This window comes from Mastomys coucha, unplaced genomic scaffold (genome assembly GCF_008632895.1).
Source record: "Mastomys coucha isolate ucsf_1 unplaced genomic scaffold, UCSF_Mcou_1 pScaffold5, whole genome shotgun sequence".
In the NCBI taxonomy this organism is placed as follows: domain Eukaryota; kingdom Metazoa; phylum Chordata; class Mammalia; order Rodentia; family Muridae; genus Mastomys; species Mastomys coucha.
Window position 1 is genome coordinate 96,567,572 of NW_022196911.1, and position 17,290 is coordinate 96,584,861.

Sequence of the window (17,290 nt, forward strand, 5' to 3'; positions counted from 1 at the left end):
GGGGGGGGGGGGGGGAGAAAAAGTTCCCAATCTTACCAACTTCTCCCATCACTCGTAATCCCTCTTGATAGTTTGGGCCACCTCTTCGGACAAAGATTGTGACCTCATGCTCCTTCAGGGGACCCTGGTAATCCCGAATTGCTCTCACAATGCCCTAGAGAAAGCCAAAAGGATAACAGAGAAGTGACTAAGAGGCAGCTGCAAACCAATGTAGAACCACAACAGACAAAGGTACAGCTGCGGGGCTGGTGAGATGGCTCAGTGGGGAAGAACACTGACTGCTCTTCGGAAGGTCATGAGTTCAAATCCCAGCAACCACATGGTGGCTCACAACCACCCGTAATGAAATCCGATGCCCTCTTCTGGTGCGTCTGAAGACAGCTACAGTGTATTTACATATAATAAATAAATAAATCTTTTAAAAAAAAAAAAAAAAGGTACAGCTGCACAGGACAAGGACCGCTTCTCACAGGCACAACAGGCCCTATGGACTATGGGTGACCATACATACAAGCTGAGCAAGCCTCACAACTCCAGGCCCAATGTGTGACCATACAGTAAGCAAGAACCATAGCCCTCAAGACTCTGGTACACCCGACTGACAACAGCAGTGCTTGCAGGTCTCTCTGTTCTGGCTGCAGTCATTGCACTAACCATACCTCTCAGTGCAGTTAGGGTGGGACAGGCTACGTCAGGGCCCTCCCTCCTCAAGGCTTCTCAGTTATGATGATATGGTCTTCCTTAAGGTCAAAAGCCACCTGAGTGATTCAGGGAACAGCTCTTATGATACTATGCAAGCAGCCTGGAAAATGAGAGACTGCACTTCTCTAAACAGTATGCTGACCATGGACTTGAAGTTTATCTTCTATCACCAAAAGCTGGCGAGATGGCTCAGCGGGTAAGAGCACTGACTGCTCTTCCGAAGGTCCTGAGTTCAAATCCCAGCAACCACATGGTGGCTCACAACCAGCTACAGTGTACTCATATACATAAAATAAATAAAATAAATCTAAAAAAAAAAAAAGGACGCTATCTGTAGTGAAGGACACTCCCAGGTTAAAGCTACTGAGGTAAGCACGATTCAGTGTATCAGGCCCACTTAGAGAGATCTTGTAGGTAGACCTAATGAACCATGGCCGTTTACTTCTTGAGAGCTGAGACTTTCAAAGTGGACGCTATCATCCTGAAGACAAAGATGGGGTGACCACGTATGGCATGTTTCTTTAAAGCCTCGTTGGGCACCACAACATGGAATAACGAAGAGCCTCCTGAAAGGCTAGCCTGAAGAGGTGAAATCAGAGACACGGGAGTTTGGTCATCTTTGTGGACTAAAGTCATGTTTTTTTAAAAGGGTGTTCCCAAGGTCCTGCCTCATGGTCATGCACAGGGTCACAGACTCAGCAGACTCTGGCTGGATGAGGTCATCAGGAGCTGTCCTCACCGCAGCAAATTGGTGCTGACGACAAGGACAATCTCTGAGGACCATCTCTGAGATGAGAGAGCAAGCGTTCAACCTCTCCCTCGGCTGCGGACGGGAGAGTTATGTTTTAGCAAATGCTAACTGCAGAGACACACAGCTTCAGATCCACACCCCCTGACTTCTGCTTCCTTCACAAGGACCCTAGGACAGGTTCTAATCTCCAGCACCGAAAAGAAAGATAGACAGACCCTAGGTCACAAGCCTTTAGCCAGGTTAAAGCAAAGCAGGGGAACTTGCCTCTGGCCCACCTATGCTATCCCGGAGCCCATTTTCCCCACTGCTCACAGCTGGTTACCTTGAAGGTGGCGGCCACATTGGTGAAGTTTGCAATGCTGCCTCCAATGATGAGGATCTTGCCTGGATTGGGAGTGAAAAACAAAGTCAATGTTAGAGATGACCTGAGCCTGGCCCCAGAAACTCAACTGAGCATGTTCCGGCTCCTCCGAGCAAATATGCTCTTACTGGAAGGGGCACGGGGAGTGAGCAGGATGATCTCTCTAGACACCCACTAAGCTTGCTCAAGTGTCCCCTACCCACGGTATCCTGTGGCGGTCACTCTCTATCTTCCGGCTGGTACCCAGAAGTCCAGCTTGGTATCTTGCTGGTAGGAATCCCCCTTTTTCTTTCTCTCTCTCTTAAGGGGAACTGGCATGTATAGCCCTAAACACTGGGAATGTGGGGAAGGGACACTGGGTATCACAAAGCCTGGTAAACTGTGAGAATCACCAAGCTCCGAGTTTACATTCATCACAGCAAAAGCACACTGCGGCCTTTTCCTCCTCCTGCTGCCTAATCATACATGAGGTGAATTTCACACGCTCTCCTTGCCCAGTGTGTAAGCACCTGGCTGGTGTTGCCAGTGTCCACTAGCACTGAGAAAGAGAGACAGATCCTGAAATTGAGTGCCTAGTCCTACATCACAGCCTCGGTGATTTCTAACACATATCTTCCATACACTGTGCTCCCCAAGTGGGTACATCCCATGCACTCATGCCTGGGCCTCACCTTCTGGGTGCTTCTCTCGAGTCATAAGTGAGAGGATGGTCTTGGCATAGTCATAGGTCTGTTGTTCACTGGGAGCACCCGAGTATTCCCCGTAATTCGCCAGTTCATTGACACCTCCAAGATCACAGATGGTATCACTGCCAGAGAGACACGGAACTCAGTGCTTGGTCAGGGCAGAAGATCGTCAGACCTTACAGAGTTACCCATCATGCCCACAAGCATGGAAGCCAGCCTGCAGAACTGGCCTCGCAGACCTATAACCTTCAACCCCCACTCAAGCCTCTGGTGAAGGCTGATGTGCCAGTGAGACTCTCCCAGGCAGAGCACTTTGCCAGCCTCGGGGCACCAAGGTCCTGGACAGACAGGGTGGGTAAAATGAACAATGAGCAACTGCCCGACACAGCCCAGAGATATGAGAAGATATAAGAACTAGTATGTTGCAAGAGTCCCCACAGAGCAAGCTGATGCAGCCAGGACACCAGGAGGGCTGGGGCTGATCATGCAGCTACCATAGTTTCAGAGAAAAAACCAGTTGTTCAAAGGGGCATAAAACATGATCTCAATATTTCTATAAACTGAAAAAGTATACAAATGTTTTGTCTAGATATTAAAATGCCGGAGGAGGACAGAGAAAGGTATTTTCTGACCTTCTGACGAATGGGTGAGTAGCTTTACTTTCTAGTGTACCTTTGTACTTGTTATGGTTTTATGAGGCGCACATTGTAAGTTACAAGAACTAAAACCATACAATGAGATCACTTTTAACTACAGAAGGTTACAGAAGGCGTGTGTCCAGGGCAGGTGGCCTTAGAGCCATTTGAAGCCCTCAAGGATGTGGCTTTCATTGTCCAGTAGGTTCCTGGACCACAGACAGGTGAGAAACTAGGGACCCGGCAATCCACACCATGGGACTGGGTGGGTAACCTGGCTGGCAACCACCTGCACCCTTCCTTCTTGTCACCTGTACACGACGGAGGCGCCACCCCCGGCAACCATGGTCCAGATCCGCCCCTTGGGGTTCAGCAAGGTCAGCTTCAAGCTTGCCCCACTTTTGGCATCCAGGTCTGCAATGTAGGCTTCCTGGGGGCCAGAGAACCACAGGTGGCCTTCTGAATACTCTGTTCACAAGGCCCCAAACCCCAAGACCACAGTTCTCTATGTGAAGGCATGTGTAAAGGTTATTCAGTCACTAGAGTGGGCTGGAGATTGTGCAAAGCCCCAGGCCTGGGACAGAATCTGATAGTACCTTTAAAATACCCAAACCACCCACATCCTGGAAATGAATTTCTCCATCCAAATTTTTGGACATCAAGTCCTTGGTCCTGTCCAAATCCAGATCTTGCTAAGTCCCACTGCTTCCCTCACACTCTCCACAGCAGCTCACTCCACACCCTCATCCTTCCTCCAGACTGGCTAGATGATCTCATACAGGTCCCGAGCCTGCTGGGAGGACCTCTCAGAGGACGGGGTGGGAAGCAGCAATTAAAATTCTCAGCCAGTGGCCAAGAGAATATTCCCACCAGGGCCGGGAAGAGCCACTTGGAATGATCAAGAAGCAGCAAATCAAGTCGGAAGCCCAGGGAGGCTGACTGAGAGCTCTGTCTAAAAGGGTTTCTGGCCAGGATTCAGAGACTTGGCTGATTTCCACCCCGACCCCCAACCTCACTGGGGTTTTAAGAAAATTAAATGGTTCTCCATCTTTCCTTTTCCGCCAAATACAGAGCCAAGAAGGAGACCAAATGATCATCTACGATTAGTCACTGTCTCCTAGGCCCCATCACCCTCCCTCCATCGCCTCCCCAACGCTGCCTTACCTCAGGGTATGCCTCACGCCCAAAGGGGGGAGGGAACTCTATATCACCCCACTTGACTTTGCAGATGTAGTCAGCCGTGGCGTCCACCTTGGCCGCCAAGTCAAGGATGTAGACACCATCTTTGGTCACCACTAGGAGAAAAGTCAAATTAGTGTCAGATACCAACTCTAAGGTGAGGCCCCCCAACCATCCCTGCAGACTCTGCCAGGTGCACTCTCACACACACTGAACAACCATATATCACAGTATGGCCCTAGCGTAAGAAGAATCCTCTCAGAACATTCCCCACTCACTGACCTTCTGATAACAGGTCATCGGAGACCTGTTAGTTGCCATAGCACGTTTTGGACATCTTCATAAAACAACATACTTCATGCTTTACATACTCAAGCACTAGCCTATCCACAGCCCTGACATTAAAAACAAAAACAAATAAACAAAACCACCCCTATTTCATAGGAGAGGCCATAGGTTCAATCCCTTCTACCAAACAATATATTAAAGAATAAGTAAGGGGCTGGTGAGATCCATCAATGCATAAAGGTACCTGCCTCCAAGCCTGAAGACCCATATGGTAGGAGCAGAGACCGGACTCTCATAGGCTGTCCTCTCAACTCCACAAGCATATGCAATACACACACATGCACATGCACACACAGAGGGTAAATGAACAAACGTATAAAAAAAATACTAAATAGGGGGTGAGAGATAGCTCAGAGGTTAAGAGAGCTTGTTGCTCCTCTAGAGGACATGAGTTCAAGTCCAGAACCCATGTGGGGCAGCTCATAACTATTTATAACTCCAGCCATCAGATATACTTTTCTAGCCACCACAGGCACACATGGCATACACAGATACATAGACATAAATAAAAAATTAATTAAACATTTAAAATTAATTTAAATAAATAATAATAACTGTTGAAGCGGGTATGGAGGCACAGGAGAATCAGGAGGACAGAAATTCAAGGTCATTCTCAGCTATATATTAAGTGAGTTTGGGGCTAGTATGGACTAAACTTGACCCTACCTCAAAACAACAACAAAACCCAAAGTAACAACAAAAAACCCTGTTGGTCTAGGTTTTGGGTTCAAACCCAAGTATCGCCACACCACCATACCGCCAATCTTAATCCTCTACTATCAGAAGCCCTAGGTGTGGTCTAGATAAGGAAGTCTCATTGTTTGGTGCAAGGTACCCACCCCACAGTGCTCTGGGCCCTAGGCCAGCACATTCATCAGCAATATCTCACTGAGCATCCATATTTCTCCCCAGGCCATTTAGCTAATTAAGTTAGCACACAGCCATCTGGCCCATTCCAGGAGCTGCCTTCTCAGCTGAAATTTGGTAATTCCTCTCTTCGTGGACTTTGCCCTGAGAGGCCTAGCCAGAATCTAATAGGCCATCTGCCTCCTTCACAGCTTGAGAGCCTGCAACCAGCTCCTCTTGGTGTTAGGGGTAGTAAATGATTGACCAATACCTGGGAGAGAGGCCTCCAGGTACCAGGAGGATCAGACCAGAGCCTGGGAAGCCTAACCCACAGGCAGGGACAACACAATAGACAGACAAAGGCAGGACTTCCCCCAGAGAGCAGGGCAAAGGAAGAAGCTGGAGTTGGTTAAGATAGAAATAAATTATAGTCTGGGTGCTCAGAAACAAGAGGTGACTCTGGAGACCCTTCCTTATGGGGACATCCTGGGTAACCACAAAAGTTTTGTACTGTCTTCTGGCACCAGAGTCCAGGCTCTCTGAACACCAAGGCCAGAGTTACGGTAGGCATGGGGGCCCATCTCCACCCCAGCCCAGCAAACAAAGCTTGTTACCAAGGGGGTTGATCTCAAGGTAGGTAAAGTACAGATCCTCGTAGAAGTTGAATAGACCCAAGATGAAGCTGGCTAGGATTCTAGAAGGGAGAGGGAAAGAAGGCCAGTTAACTCTTCAGTGCAGGACTGGGCACCCAGCTCCCATTCCCTCCCCCTGGCCTCCAGCAGGCTTACTGCTGCTGACAGCCCAGCCTCACTTCTGCACTCCTGACCCTTTGGCCCCCACTGTCCTCTGCCAACCCTGGGCTGTCACTCTTCAAACCCTGAGGCGGAAAGAAGCTGTCAAGCTTAGAGCCAGACGAGGCACCAGACAGACAGGGGCAAGGAGGTGAGGGATGAGGCCGGCATCCTGCAGACTGTTTGCAAGCCAGCAGCCTCCCCATGCACACGTGGCTCCCTCCTCAGGACAAAGCAGTGCCCGCCAGCCACTCCCAAGCAGGGAGGCCCACTCTGCTTTCTCTCTCCTGTACCCAGAGCCCAGTGGACTGGTCTCCTGTGTCACACTGGACTTCTTGTCCCCATTTGTGCCCACACTGTCCTTCTCAGAACTCAACTCTTTCTTATCTTCAGGAGCATGGACCAACAGGTGTCTCTTAATGTCCTCAGCATTCAGCTTCTCGTCCACACCCACAAGCAGCCTCTGGGCTTTGGCATCCACGTCACCCACATCCACACCCCCTTCGTGGTGGAACAGGACGTAGTCTCCTTCTCGGGTAGCATAGATGCACACATAGAACTCCTCCGCCTTGCAAGGAAAGACAGCGTGAAAGCTAGTAAGGGTGCTCAACTGGGGTTGGTGGGGGCAGGGGGTCAGAAGGCCTCACCCAGGACTGGAACTACCCAAGACCTATCGTCTCATTTCTAAACCCTGACACAGAGTATTCAGCCAAAGGAGATCTGTGTGCTACCTTCTGCTAGGCGACAAGCAAAGACAGGCCTCAACCTCCTTAGCTGGGTCAGTGTGGTCCCAGTTTGGGAAGGGGTCCTGCCTTCAAGTCCTCATCCCAACAATAGGAAGTCCCTCTGTTAACCTGTTTTGCTGCAAGCTAAGCCTTTCCTTCATCTCTGGACTCCTCGCTTGTAATTCCCTCCAGGCCTTTGCTGGAGCTCTAGAGACTCTGGTACCCTTGGCTTCTCCCCTTGGCACCTTAACCTCTCCTTTCAACATTTTCTGGAGGACAGTCACAAAGCTGAAGGAGGAGAAAGATCCAGCTTGGTACCGCCTTACATACCTGACTGTGGGGGACGAAGGGTTCAATCAGAAAGTTCTTGAGGAAGCCTTTGGCCTTGCCAACCTAAGAGGAAATCGAGGGAGAGGCCGCTAAGATGTGTGGGACATTCTTCACGAAGGAAAGGCACTACCCCCACATCTGGCAGAGTGACTTCTCCACAAGTCAGGACAACGGGGTCACAGATGAACTTAAGGAGTTCTCAGGAGATCCTCTTTACATGTAAAGAGAGGATCTCCTGAGAACTCCTTAAAGTGGAGATCTGTGGGTAACTCAAGATGGTTTTCTCCCTCCACCTTGTGGATCCCAAGGATCAAATACAGGTCATCAGGCCTCGTGACAAGCACCTTGCCCGCTGATCAATCTCACTGGCCCAGGCAGTCAACCAGAGAGATGGGAACTTGGGTTTGATGGTGATAGCACACTAGTTTGCCCTGGGGTAGACCCAGTGACTCAGCCTGAGGACATGAGGCTAGGCCTGGGGTGTAGGAGAGAGGAGAGCCAAAGGCTGATTAGGTAAAATTCCTCCTCCTGTATTTCCTGGCCGAAGACAACAGGCCTGCAGAGCTAATCAGCTTGAGTGGGTCCCTGGCGGCAGCAAAGGCGAGACAGCCCTCACCCCAAGCCCCCCGCCTGCTTCCCGCCTGCCGTGCGTCACTGCTGAGTCAGGGACCAGACAGTGATCCATCAGAGGTAATGAGCCGCTCCAGCCAGGTCTGACACTGCTGCCAAGCTCTGATGTCCGTGACATCTCCCCTCCCATCAGTTTGCGAGGAGGACAGCATGAGTTCCCTAAGGACACCGTTCAGTACCCAGCCCTACCACCCTCTCCCCAGGAGCCTGGGAACCCAAGGAAAGGTCAGATCTCTCCATCCCTGGACTCGCAGCTTCAAAGATCCACCTCTACCCACAAGGACTGGAGACTAGGAAACAAACAGTAGGAGCTGCTTTAAAGAAGCCCAACATGGAGGAAAGTGGCTAACGCCACCTCCCAGGACAGCCATAGAAAAGAACAGCTCATCTTTGACCCGTGCCTATCCTAGACAAGCGCCAGTGTCTGCAGAATTCTGTGCCAAGCAGATAGAAACACATCCTTCCCAGGCTAGACCTAGTTTCAGACCCACCCCACCTTTTCTCCATCTCCCTTGGAGAGTGAGAAAGAGAAGAAACAGTTCAACCTCCGAGCATAGCTCACCTTTCCTAAGCTGCATTTCATCTTAGCCTTCATCCTCAAAGTTGAGAGTAATCACAGAGCTGGGAGAACTGAATTTAGTCTTCGGCATTAATAACTGTCTCCATCCACGGCTCCCCAAATGATGTATCTTTTTTTTTTTTTTTTTTTTGGTTTTTTGAGACAGGGTTTCTCTGTGTAGCCCTGGCTGTCCTGGAACTCACTCTGTAGACCAGGCTGGCCTCGAACTCAGAAATCCACCTGCCTCTGCCTCCCAAGTGCTGGGATTAAAGGCGTGCGCCACCATCGCCCAGGAAAATGATGTATCTTTCTTGCCTAATAATTATGCAGCTCCCCTTTTCGTCTCGGTTCAACCCACCCTGCCCGGTAAGCACATTACCCGGAGAGCAAGCAGTTCTCAGAATAAGTACGAGTCCTATCTCCACGTTGGTGATCACAGCTTCTAGCTTCCTAATTGCTCTGGGGTTACAACTGTAGTGCATCTTATCTGAAGCAGTATCAATGGATTGATCTGAGGAGGGAGCTGGAAATGACCAACCAGCAAGACTGGGCTACAGCCAGGGCAGTCCACACGCCATCTTTTTCTCTGTTTCTATGTGACTGGTTAGGCTAGAAGTCATAGGTTGGTTGACCTGGAGATCACCATGTTGTTTGTTACCACCCCGACCCCCCCAACCCCGCTACACCAAGACTCACGGTGGCCTCGTGTCCCAGTCGGGGTTTTAGCCAGGATTTGACTCCATCCAGAGAGAGGTTGACCCCGACTAGGCCAAGCTTTCCTCGACGTTTGATCAGCTGGTCTGGCTTGACAACCAAGCTCTGCAATGAAAGGGGGTGGGGGAGGAAAAGGGAACGTAATCACCCTGCTTCCACACCTAGCTCACATTTACCCATCAGGGCCACTTTCCTGCCCGGAAGCTTTCCTCGCTTAGCCCGGTCAAATCTTTGGATCACCAGGAGACAGCCAGGATGAGCTGGGCAGACTAGACACTCAGTAGACATGTGCTGGATGAGCAATCTCTTCCTCTCTCCATGTGAGGAGTTAGGTGCATCCTCCAACAATGTTTAAAACATGGACTTGTCCTTGTGTTCTAAGACTTAGGCCCTTTGAGACGATCTGATCAACCTCATCCCTGTTTAAACCCTAACCACAACAGATCAGGCAAACCAGTCCCTAGCTGCAGTACCAGGAAATTCACTACCATCCCAGCTGCCTCCGAAAGGGAAAAACAAAACATCATAAGGCCTTGTCTGGACCTGCCAAAGAAGTCTAAGGGCTTCCCAAAGCCACCTCAAAGATGTTATAAAGGGATCTTAAGAGCGTCTACTCCAGCCTGGTTCCCTCCATGCTTAGCCATCAGCCATTTTCACAAAGTACGAGGTCCCACCTCTTTATTTATTCACTCTTATGTGTAGGCGTGTTTTGCCTACATGTATGCAGAAGAGAACATCAGATCACCTGGAAACGGAGTTACAGATGGTTGTGCGCTGCCAAGTGGAAGCTGGAGCCAAACCCATGTCCTCTACAAGAAGAGTACCTGATCTTAACCACTGAGCCATCTCTCTAGCTCGAGATCCCACTTCTTAGATGTCCTGAGATGTTCCACTTTGGAGAAGGGAAGTATAAGCCTTTGTTTGTCTGTTTGTTCGGTTGGTTTTTTCCTTTTTTAAAAAAAAGATTTATTTATCTTTTTATTATATGTAAGTACACTGTAGCTTTTCTTCAGATACTCCAGAAGAGGGCATCTGATCTCATTACGGATGGTCGTGAGGCACCATGTGGTTGCTGGGATTTGAATTCAGGACCTTCGGAAGAGCAGTCAGTGCTCTTAACCGCTGAGCCATCGCTCCAGCCCCTTGTTTTGTTTTTTCAAGAAAGGGTTTCTCTGTGTAATATTCCTGGCTGTCATAGAACTCACTTGGTAGACCAGGTTGGCCTCAAACTCGGAGACATTCTCTTGCCTCTACCTCCTGTGTTGGAATTAAAGGTGCCACCATGCCAAACATAAGTGATTTTTTTTTTGAGGGGGGGTGGTTTTCGAGACAGGGTTTCTCTGTATTATCCAGGCTGTCCTGGAAATCACTCTGTAGACCAGGCTGGCCTCGAACTCAGAAATCCACCTGTCTCTGCCTCCCAGGTGCTGGGATTAAAGGTGTGCGCTACCAGCACCTGGCTAAGTGATTTTTTTTTTTTTTTTAACTGAGTCTCTACCAACTGCTGGACAGCACACTAAATGCTCCCTGGATGTTCCTGCTAATCCTTGTAGCTCTTAAAGTGTTATCCCTACTTGACAGATGGGAACCTAACTCAAAAGAAGTGAAATGGTTTGCCCCAGGCCACACGGTTCATAAATGGAGAGGTGTGATTTGGATGCCAGTCTGTCTGGTTCCATATGAAGGGCCCAGAGCCAACTCAAGACCCTGCTCAGCCAGCTGCAGACACAGAGGCAAATTTGCAACCGTGGAACTCCTTGGGACACTTCCAACAAATCAAATGCTTCCTCCTGCTCAGAGACTGCGCTGGAAAGCAGGGCTCAGGGTGCAGGCAGAGCTTACCTGGCTGAGCAGCCATGGGTGGTCCTGCAGCAGGTGGGCCCAGTCTGTGTCGGGAGTGACCCGGGCGTACTTGAATCGGTTCTGGATGGCTGAGGTGGTGCAGATGTACTTGTACAGGAGTTCTTTGCCCGTCTGCTCTGAAATTGCCTTGGCTGACATGGCTGCAGAGGGACCTGGTTTACCTACAAGGGGAAGAGGAGCTGGCTGGTCAGTTTGGGCAGGGAGGTGAAAACACTATCTTATCTTCCCCAACAGGTTGGATCTACTCCCAGCTGCCCCCCAACAATAAAACTAGATCTTGGCTTTTCTCAAGAGAAAGAAAAAAGGGCTGCCCTGGCAGGAGGAGATGGAAGGTGTCCCCAAAACAGCGTCACTGTCAGCTGCACAGATCTAGACCTAGAGGTGAGGAAATTATAAAAAATTATGAGGGTAGCACCAGATACAGCAGTGTCTTCCCAAAATTCCCCTCACCTGGGAGGTAGAGGGGGAAGGGTCACAATGTCAAGGCCAGCCTGGGCCGTATGAGATCTGGTCTCAAAAAGAGAAAGAAAGAGAAAGAGGGAGGGGAGGAGAGAAGGATAGAAGAAAGGAGAGAAGGAGGGAAGGAAGGAGAGAGAGGGAAGAAAAGAGGGAGGGAGGGAAGAGAGGAGAGAGGGAAGGAAAGAAGGAATAAAAAACAACAACAACAACAAAAAAGTCCAATTCTTCTGGAACTCTTGGCTTGACCTTAACCTTGTCTCTACTCCCTCTGGGCAAACTAGCTGGCCACACCCACCTTCAGTCCAGAGCAAAAGGCAGATCAAAGGGGAAGCTAGGAACTCCAAGAGTCAGATTCAAATGTGAATACCGCTCTCTAAGGTGGGCCCAGACACACTGAACTATTCTTTATGTCCTATGGCCTGTGAAGAACCCTGCTGGCCTTGTTTTCTTCCCAGGTTTCATCCTCCTTCCAGGCTGACTCACTCACATATATCCCCCATCCCCTAATAGAGTACAGGATCTGGTAGGATAAAAGGAAGGAGTGAGTTACCTCAAAGCTCCTTTCTACTAGGACACTAGACTCCCACCTCCAAGTACATAGCAGTCACAGGGCAGGGATCATCCATCCCATCCACCCCACTGAGTCATCTTAGCTGTCAGCTTGGAGCAAAACCCTCTAAGCAAAACAGAGGTCTCTCTGGGGACCACCCTGTACTAGTCATTCCTTAACTGAGCCAGGACTGGGGAGAAGGCAAAAGCTATCCTTGGTAACGTGTAGAGAAACTCATCTTAGGAGCTGTAAGCGAAGCTCACTGGCAGAGTGCTTTCCCAACATGCATAAGGCCCTGGGTTTGCTCCCCAGCACTGCAAGAAATAACTTACTTAGCCGGGCAGTGGTGGCTTCAGTCCCAGCACTTGAGAGGCAGAGACAGGTAGATTTCTGAGTTCGAGGCCAGCCTGGTCTACAGAGTGAGTTCCAGGACAGCCAGGGCTATATATAGAAAAAAAAAAAAAGAAATATCTTATCTCATGGGAGCGCATCAAGTCCACTAAGATTCATAATCCCATTTCTTCAATGAAGAATCAAAATTCAGAGGGAGGGAGTGAACTTGCCCAAGAAGCCCCACTCACCAGTTAGGGCTTGAGTCCTAACACACTTACAACTGAGTCTCTAGGAAACAGCTACTGCAGCCTAACAGAAAGACCATTTCTCCCAGACTGGCCCCCTTCGAATCAGGAGAGTATATAAGGAGAATTCTCTCATCCTTCCGCCCCGCTACCTTGCCAGACACACCCACTCTCCCCAGAGCAGCTTGTGGAGAACACCACGGGGAACACCACTGCGATAAAGGAGACTGCAGTCGTGCCCAAGTGCCTGCCTAGATCCAGACAAGCTGCCCCTGCTTCTCCTCAAGGGCCAAAATGGAAGCTGTTGAGTTTGCTCAAGAGAGAATGTCAAGTAAGTGCATGTAAGGAGGGGGAGTTAAGGAGCTGGCTGGCTGACACATCCAGGAAGGTTAGTGTTTGTCCCTGGGCCACAGTGAACTCCCCTGCCAACAGGCCACACTGGAGATTCATTCGGATGTTAGCCCTACCTGGGCTGCCGCCTCCCTCACCACAATGAGGCACACTCAGCTTGGGACTTGGCTCAAAGTGGGTAGCTGGAAAGGGGCTTCTCTGGGGATGGCTTGGAACTCCTTAATTTGTTTCTGAAGGAGACACCCCAACCAGCCCCACTGCCCCAGAGTCCTCCACCCCCACCCACTCCAGTTCCATTTCCCAACCTTCTTGACTCAGACCAGAAAAACTGGTCCTGAAATCGAATGGGCACACCCACCCCTACCCACCTCCCAAACAGAATGCAGCCCAGGGCACCTTAATCAAAAAGAGGAGGGGGCGGCACTGACCACTTCCAGCCATTCATAGACCTTCAACAAACAGGATCACACACTTCAGGAAAAAGGAAGCCCCTGGGCCAAGGCTATGCAGAAGCCAGTTGACAGAAGGCTGACCACAGTCCCCAGAATGTAGCACCTCCCAAAACAGACCCAAGACCCAACTAAGGGAAGGATGAAGGAAAAACCCAAGCTTAGGCAACTGAAGGAAATCACAATTTTCTTAAGTCTCACATCACCATGAGATGGTGCGAGGTGGGGTGGAGGGGTGTCTCAGGTCAGGAGAGAAAAAATAACAGGGAGATGATACAGGAATGGTTTGCCAGTTTACCAAAACAAGAAATGTCACCAGAGCACTGTGGCTTAGCTGGAAAGGCTGAGACAAAGGCCTCATAGAATAACTGGAGGGAGGGCCTGGCTTCTCAGCAGGGTAGCTCAATACATCCAGAGAGGCTCCTGTAGAGATCAATCAAAACTTCACTCATCGATTCACTGCTCTCTAGAGCAAAGGATCTTTGAGGTTCTTTCAGAATCTAAAAATCCTGAAAACCCCCAGGGAAGTATGCACATACTCAAACATGTGAAAACTTCTGTGATTAGGAACAAGTCGACAAAGTACATCCAAATCTGGGATTGGAGACAACCCCCCCCCACACACACACACCCCAAAGCCTTTCTTTCTCAGCTGCTGATCACGCTATCAAATTTGTGATGGATGGTTTCACAGCAGAGCTGAACTCCCACTCCCCCAACGAACTGTTACCTGGTTACAATAACCTGCATGGGAAACCATGCCCAAGAATCCAACATGCACCTATACACGTACATATATGAACACACACACTCACATTCTCTCTGTCTTTGTCTGTCTCTGTTTCTCTCTCTCCAAGGGAGCTCTTGAGTTGAACGGGCTATTTTCTACAGTGACTGACAGAGAACTGAATTCACTCACAGAGGCCCCAGGAGCAACCCAAAGGGAAGGGTGAATGAATGAAGCCTGCTTTTTAAGAAGACTCCTCTGGGATCCACACCGAGGATGTTTCTTAGGGTCGACAAAACACTCTCACTTTAAGGGCTGCGGGGGAGGAGGAGGGAACGACAAGCAAGCAATCCCTATAGCAAAGGAACGGGGCAAAATTCTCTTTGAGTATTCCCTGCTGCAGCAGACAGTGTTTAAATGGAGATTAAAAACAGCAGCTACTCTGTCTTCAAGGCCTCCTTTTACCGCCCGCCCCCGTCCCAGGGGGAGGGGGGATGTTTAAGCAGCTTTCTAAGAGGTGGAAATGATCCTTCTGAGGCAGTTATCTCTCGATATTAAAGAAACCCAAAACACTGAGCAAAGTTAAAGCGGGGACAGACAGGGTGGGTTGGCAGGATAAAGTGCCTTATGCTGTCCTTTCCAAAATTATGTCAGGAGGGAACTTCAAGACTGAAGAAAGCAGCAGGCTTTGGGGAGCGGACCTCTGCCAGGCCTGACAGAAGGTAAAGGTAACATCCTTTGCACACACGCGCACGCGTGCACGCACACATACACACACCCTAGGAGCGTGTCTCATCGAGACTCATGGGCACTCCGACCATCTGTTGTTTGGGGGCTGCACCAGTAGGGAGCTCCTTAGCAGAGTGCCCATCCAGCGCCGCCAAGTCCTCGCAGCAAGGCCTCAGGCACTCTGAAGCAGCACGACCCCGCGTGGCCAGGGCCCGCTCCCTCCACTTCGACATAGAGCTTAAGGGATTCACCAGAGCACTAACAGGACAGGCCTGCTTGAGTCCGGCTTGCGAGCGGCCGGCGTGGGGAGAGTAGCCACCGCCATCTCTACTACCCGCCCCGGCATCCGGTGGGGAACCCGACTGGGGCCCAAAAAAGTGTCCCCAAAAAGCCCGAGAAGACTCGAGAGCTGGCCCTGGGTGGAGCTGAGAAGAAGCAGGACGCGCAACGGCAATCCGGAGGAGGGAGGAGAAGTAAGGTCGGTGGCAAGCAATGTGCAAACTCCCAGGAACTAGAAAAGGATTGGGAGGGTGTAGACACGCGGCCCGCGGCTGGGGAGAAGACTACGGTAAAGCAGAGACCCGCACAAAACTTCCGAGCAGGTGCAGGGAGCGCGCGGGAGCGCCCAGCCAGCGAGCCCGGAGGTGGTTCCGGGTTGGGGGAGGGAAGCAGGAAGCTTAGTGGGTACTGGGGGGTCGCACCCGCGCCTACGATTGCCGCACTCACCTCTTCGAGAAAGCCCAAGTACGGCTCTCTGCCTGTAAGCACCAGCTCACCCCAACTCTCCGGATCGCTCCAGCCGCTTGCAGCTGCCCGGGATCCGGCTTTTGTCCCGGCCCAAGCGGGCTCCTCCCCGCCCCCCATCAGCTCACAAGCCAAGCAGCCCGGCGATTGGGCACACGCGTTCCCTAGCCTGAGCTCTAGGCTCCTCCCCATTCGCTGCTGCGGAGGCCCCGCCCTCAAGCCTGACCCAGGGCTGATGGGACTTGTAGTCCTGGGAGTGGGCGGGGTCGTGGGCGGGGCCTAGGATGGGGAGATGGGCCGGGCGGCTCTAGGAGGAGAACCTACGAGGCTGGGGGCTGTGGCCTGATCGCTTCAGGGGCTGGGCCAGCCAGCCGCCGGGTTGGGTAGCTGAGGGAGGGGGTTGTTGGCCCAAAAGGCTGTAGCACTTCTCTCAGGACCTGGCGTCCCCTTCCTCCCTCCCATGGGAGCAACTGACGTTCTTATCCCAGGCTCTTGTAAGCCGCCACACCAAACCAAGTGCGTTAGACCAGCTTTTGAAAGCTATGTCTGCTTTCCTTTCACACGTGTCGCCTCTCTGCTCCTGGAACCCTCCCCATGGAATTTACTAGAGCCAGACTACACGACCACGCTACACAATCAGACTGCTCAACATAGGGCATAGATTGGAGGAAGGGGTAAACTAGTGAGGCCAGAAGGACGCTAGTACCAACGTGAACCCTCTTACAGGCTCACCTGAGCGCGGATCTGGGCGGAGCTGATCATTTCTCTGAGATTAAAACCTAGGACTGGGGCCATCCCTGCCCAACCTCTTGCTCCCTCCCCCGACCTCAAACTAAGACACTCAAAACAATGAACAGCCTCCTCCTTCCTGTTACTTGTGAGAGATAGAAAATATTTTCCAAACCCAAAACTGGAGCGCCCAGTCTAACAGGTACCCGAGAACTTATGGGGCAGAATATATGTCAGAACGTCCTGGAAATCAGGAATCCACCGCTTCCCTGGAGTGGAAGCCTCTCTTATTTATCCCTTAGTCCCAGTACGTCTTCCCAAACGGTCCCAGAAACTAACAATTTTCCAGCTCTAGGAAAGAGGCCAGAATCATCCTCTAATCAGCTCAGGTGATGCGTCAGCCCAGAGTGCAGAGAATCAGCTTGTCTGCCCCTGGCAAAAACCCTAGGTCAAAAGCTCCCTGCAACGATGTTGCAACACTCTCCTCCGCAAACACTTTCCCGAGCCCCCCCACTCCCAGGCCCTTTTCAGCCAGCCTTTGGATGGCTCAACCTGTTATACCCATGCTTGACCAGCGTGTGCTCCTTGATGATGTCATTTTTTTTTGTCCCTTCCCTCATACTCATTCTTTAGAAATAACAGTTTATAGTGCCCCTTGCTCCTGAAGTTGAGGGAAAGGCCTAGAATCTACCCAAATCTCTGTGAGTGATCACTTCTCCCTAAGTAAATATCTTCTCTGAAGTTACTCAAATTCAGGCTCTGGAAGACAGCAATTCAGAGTTCTTACTGCCGTTTGTTTTCTGTTTGAGACAGAATAGCATGTAGCCCAGGTTGTTCTTGAACTTGTTGTATAA

At 50.7% G+C, this 17,290-nt stretch overlaps 1 protein-coding gene across 2 annotated transcripts in view; it reads right to left on the reverse strand.

Moving 5' to 3' along the window:
* Positions 1-15,846, reverse strand: part of Acly (ATP citrate lyase) — a 53,982-nt gene extending 38,136 nt beyond the window's left edge. For both annotated transcript variants that reach the window (XM_031351070.1, XM_031351069.1), the window contains exons 1-11: positions 15,690-15,846; positions 11,100-11,281; positions 9,240-9,362; positions 7,355-7,417; positions 6,677-6,867; positions 6,123-6,202; positions 4,300-4,430; positions 3,447-3,565; positions 2,486-2,622; positions 1,776-1,837; positions 37-154 (exon numbers count right to left, since the gene is read on the reverse strand). In XM_031351070.1, coding sequence (XP_031206930.1) covers positions 37-154; positions 1,776-1,837; positions 2,486-2,622; positions 3,447-3,565; positions 4,300-4,430; positions 6,123-6,202; positions 6,677-6,867; positions 7,355-7,417; positions 9,240-9,362; positions 11,100-11,258 — 1,183 coding nt within the window. In that variant the 5' untranslated portion in view covers positions 11,259-11,281; positions 15,690-15,846. The remainder of the gene's footprint in view (positions 1-36; positions 155-1,775; positions 1,838-2,485; positions 2,623-3,446; positions 3,566-4,299; positions 4,431-6,122; positions 6,203-6,676; positions 6,868-7,354; positions 7,418-9,239; positions 9,363-11,099; positions 11,282-15,689) is intronic.
* Positions 15,847-17,290: the final 1,444 nt, after the last annotated feature.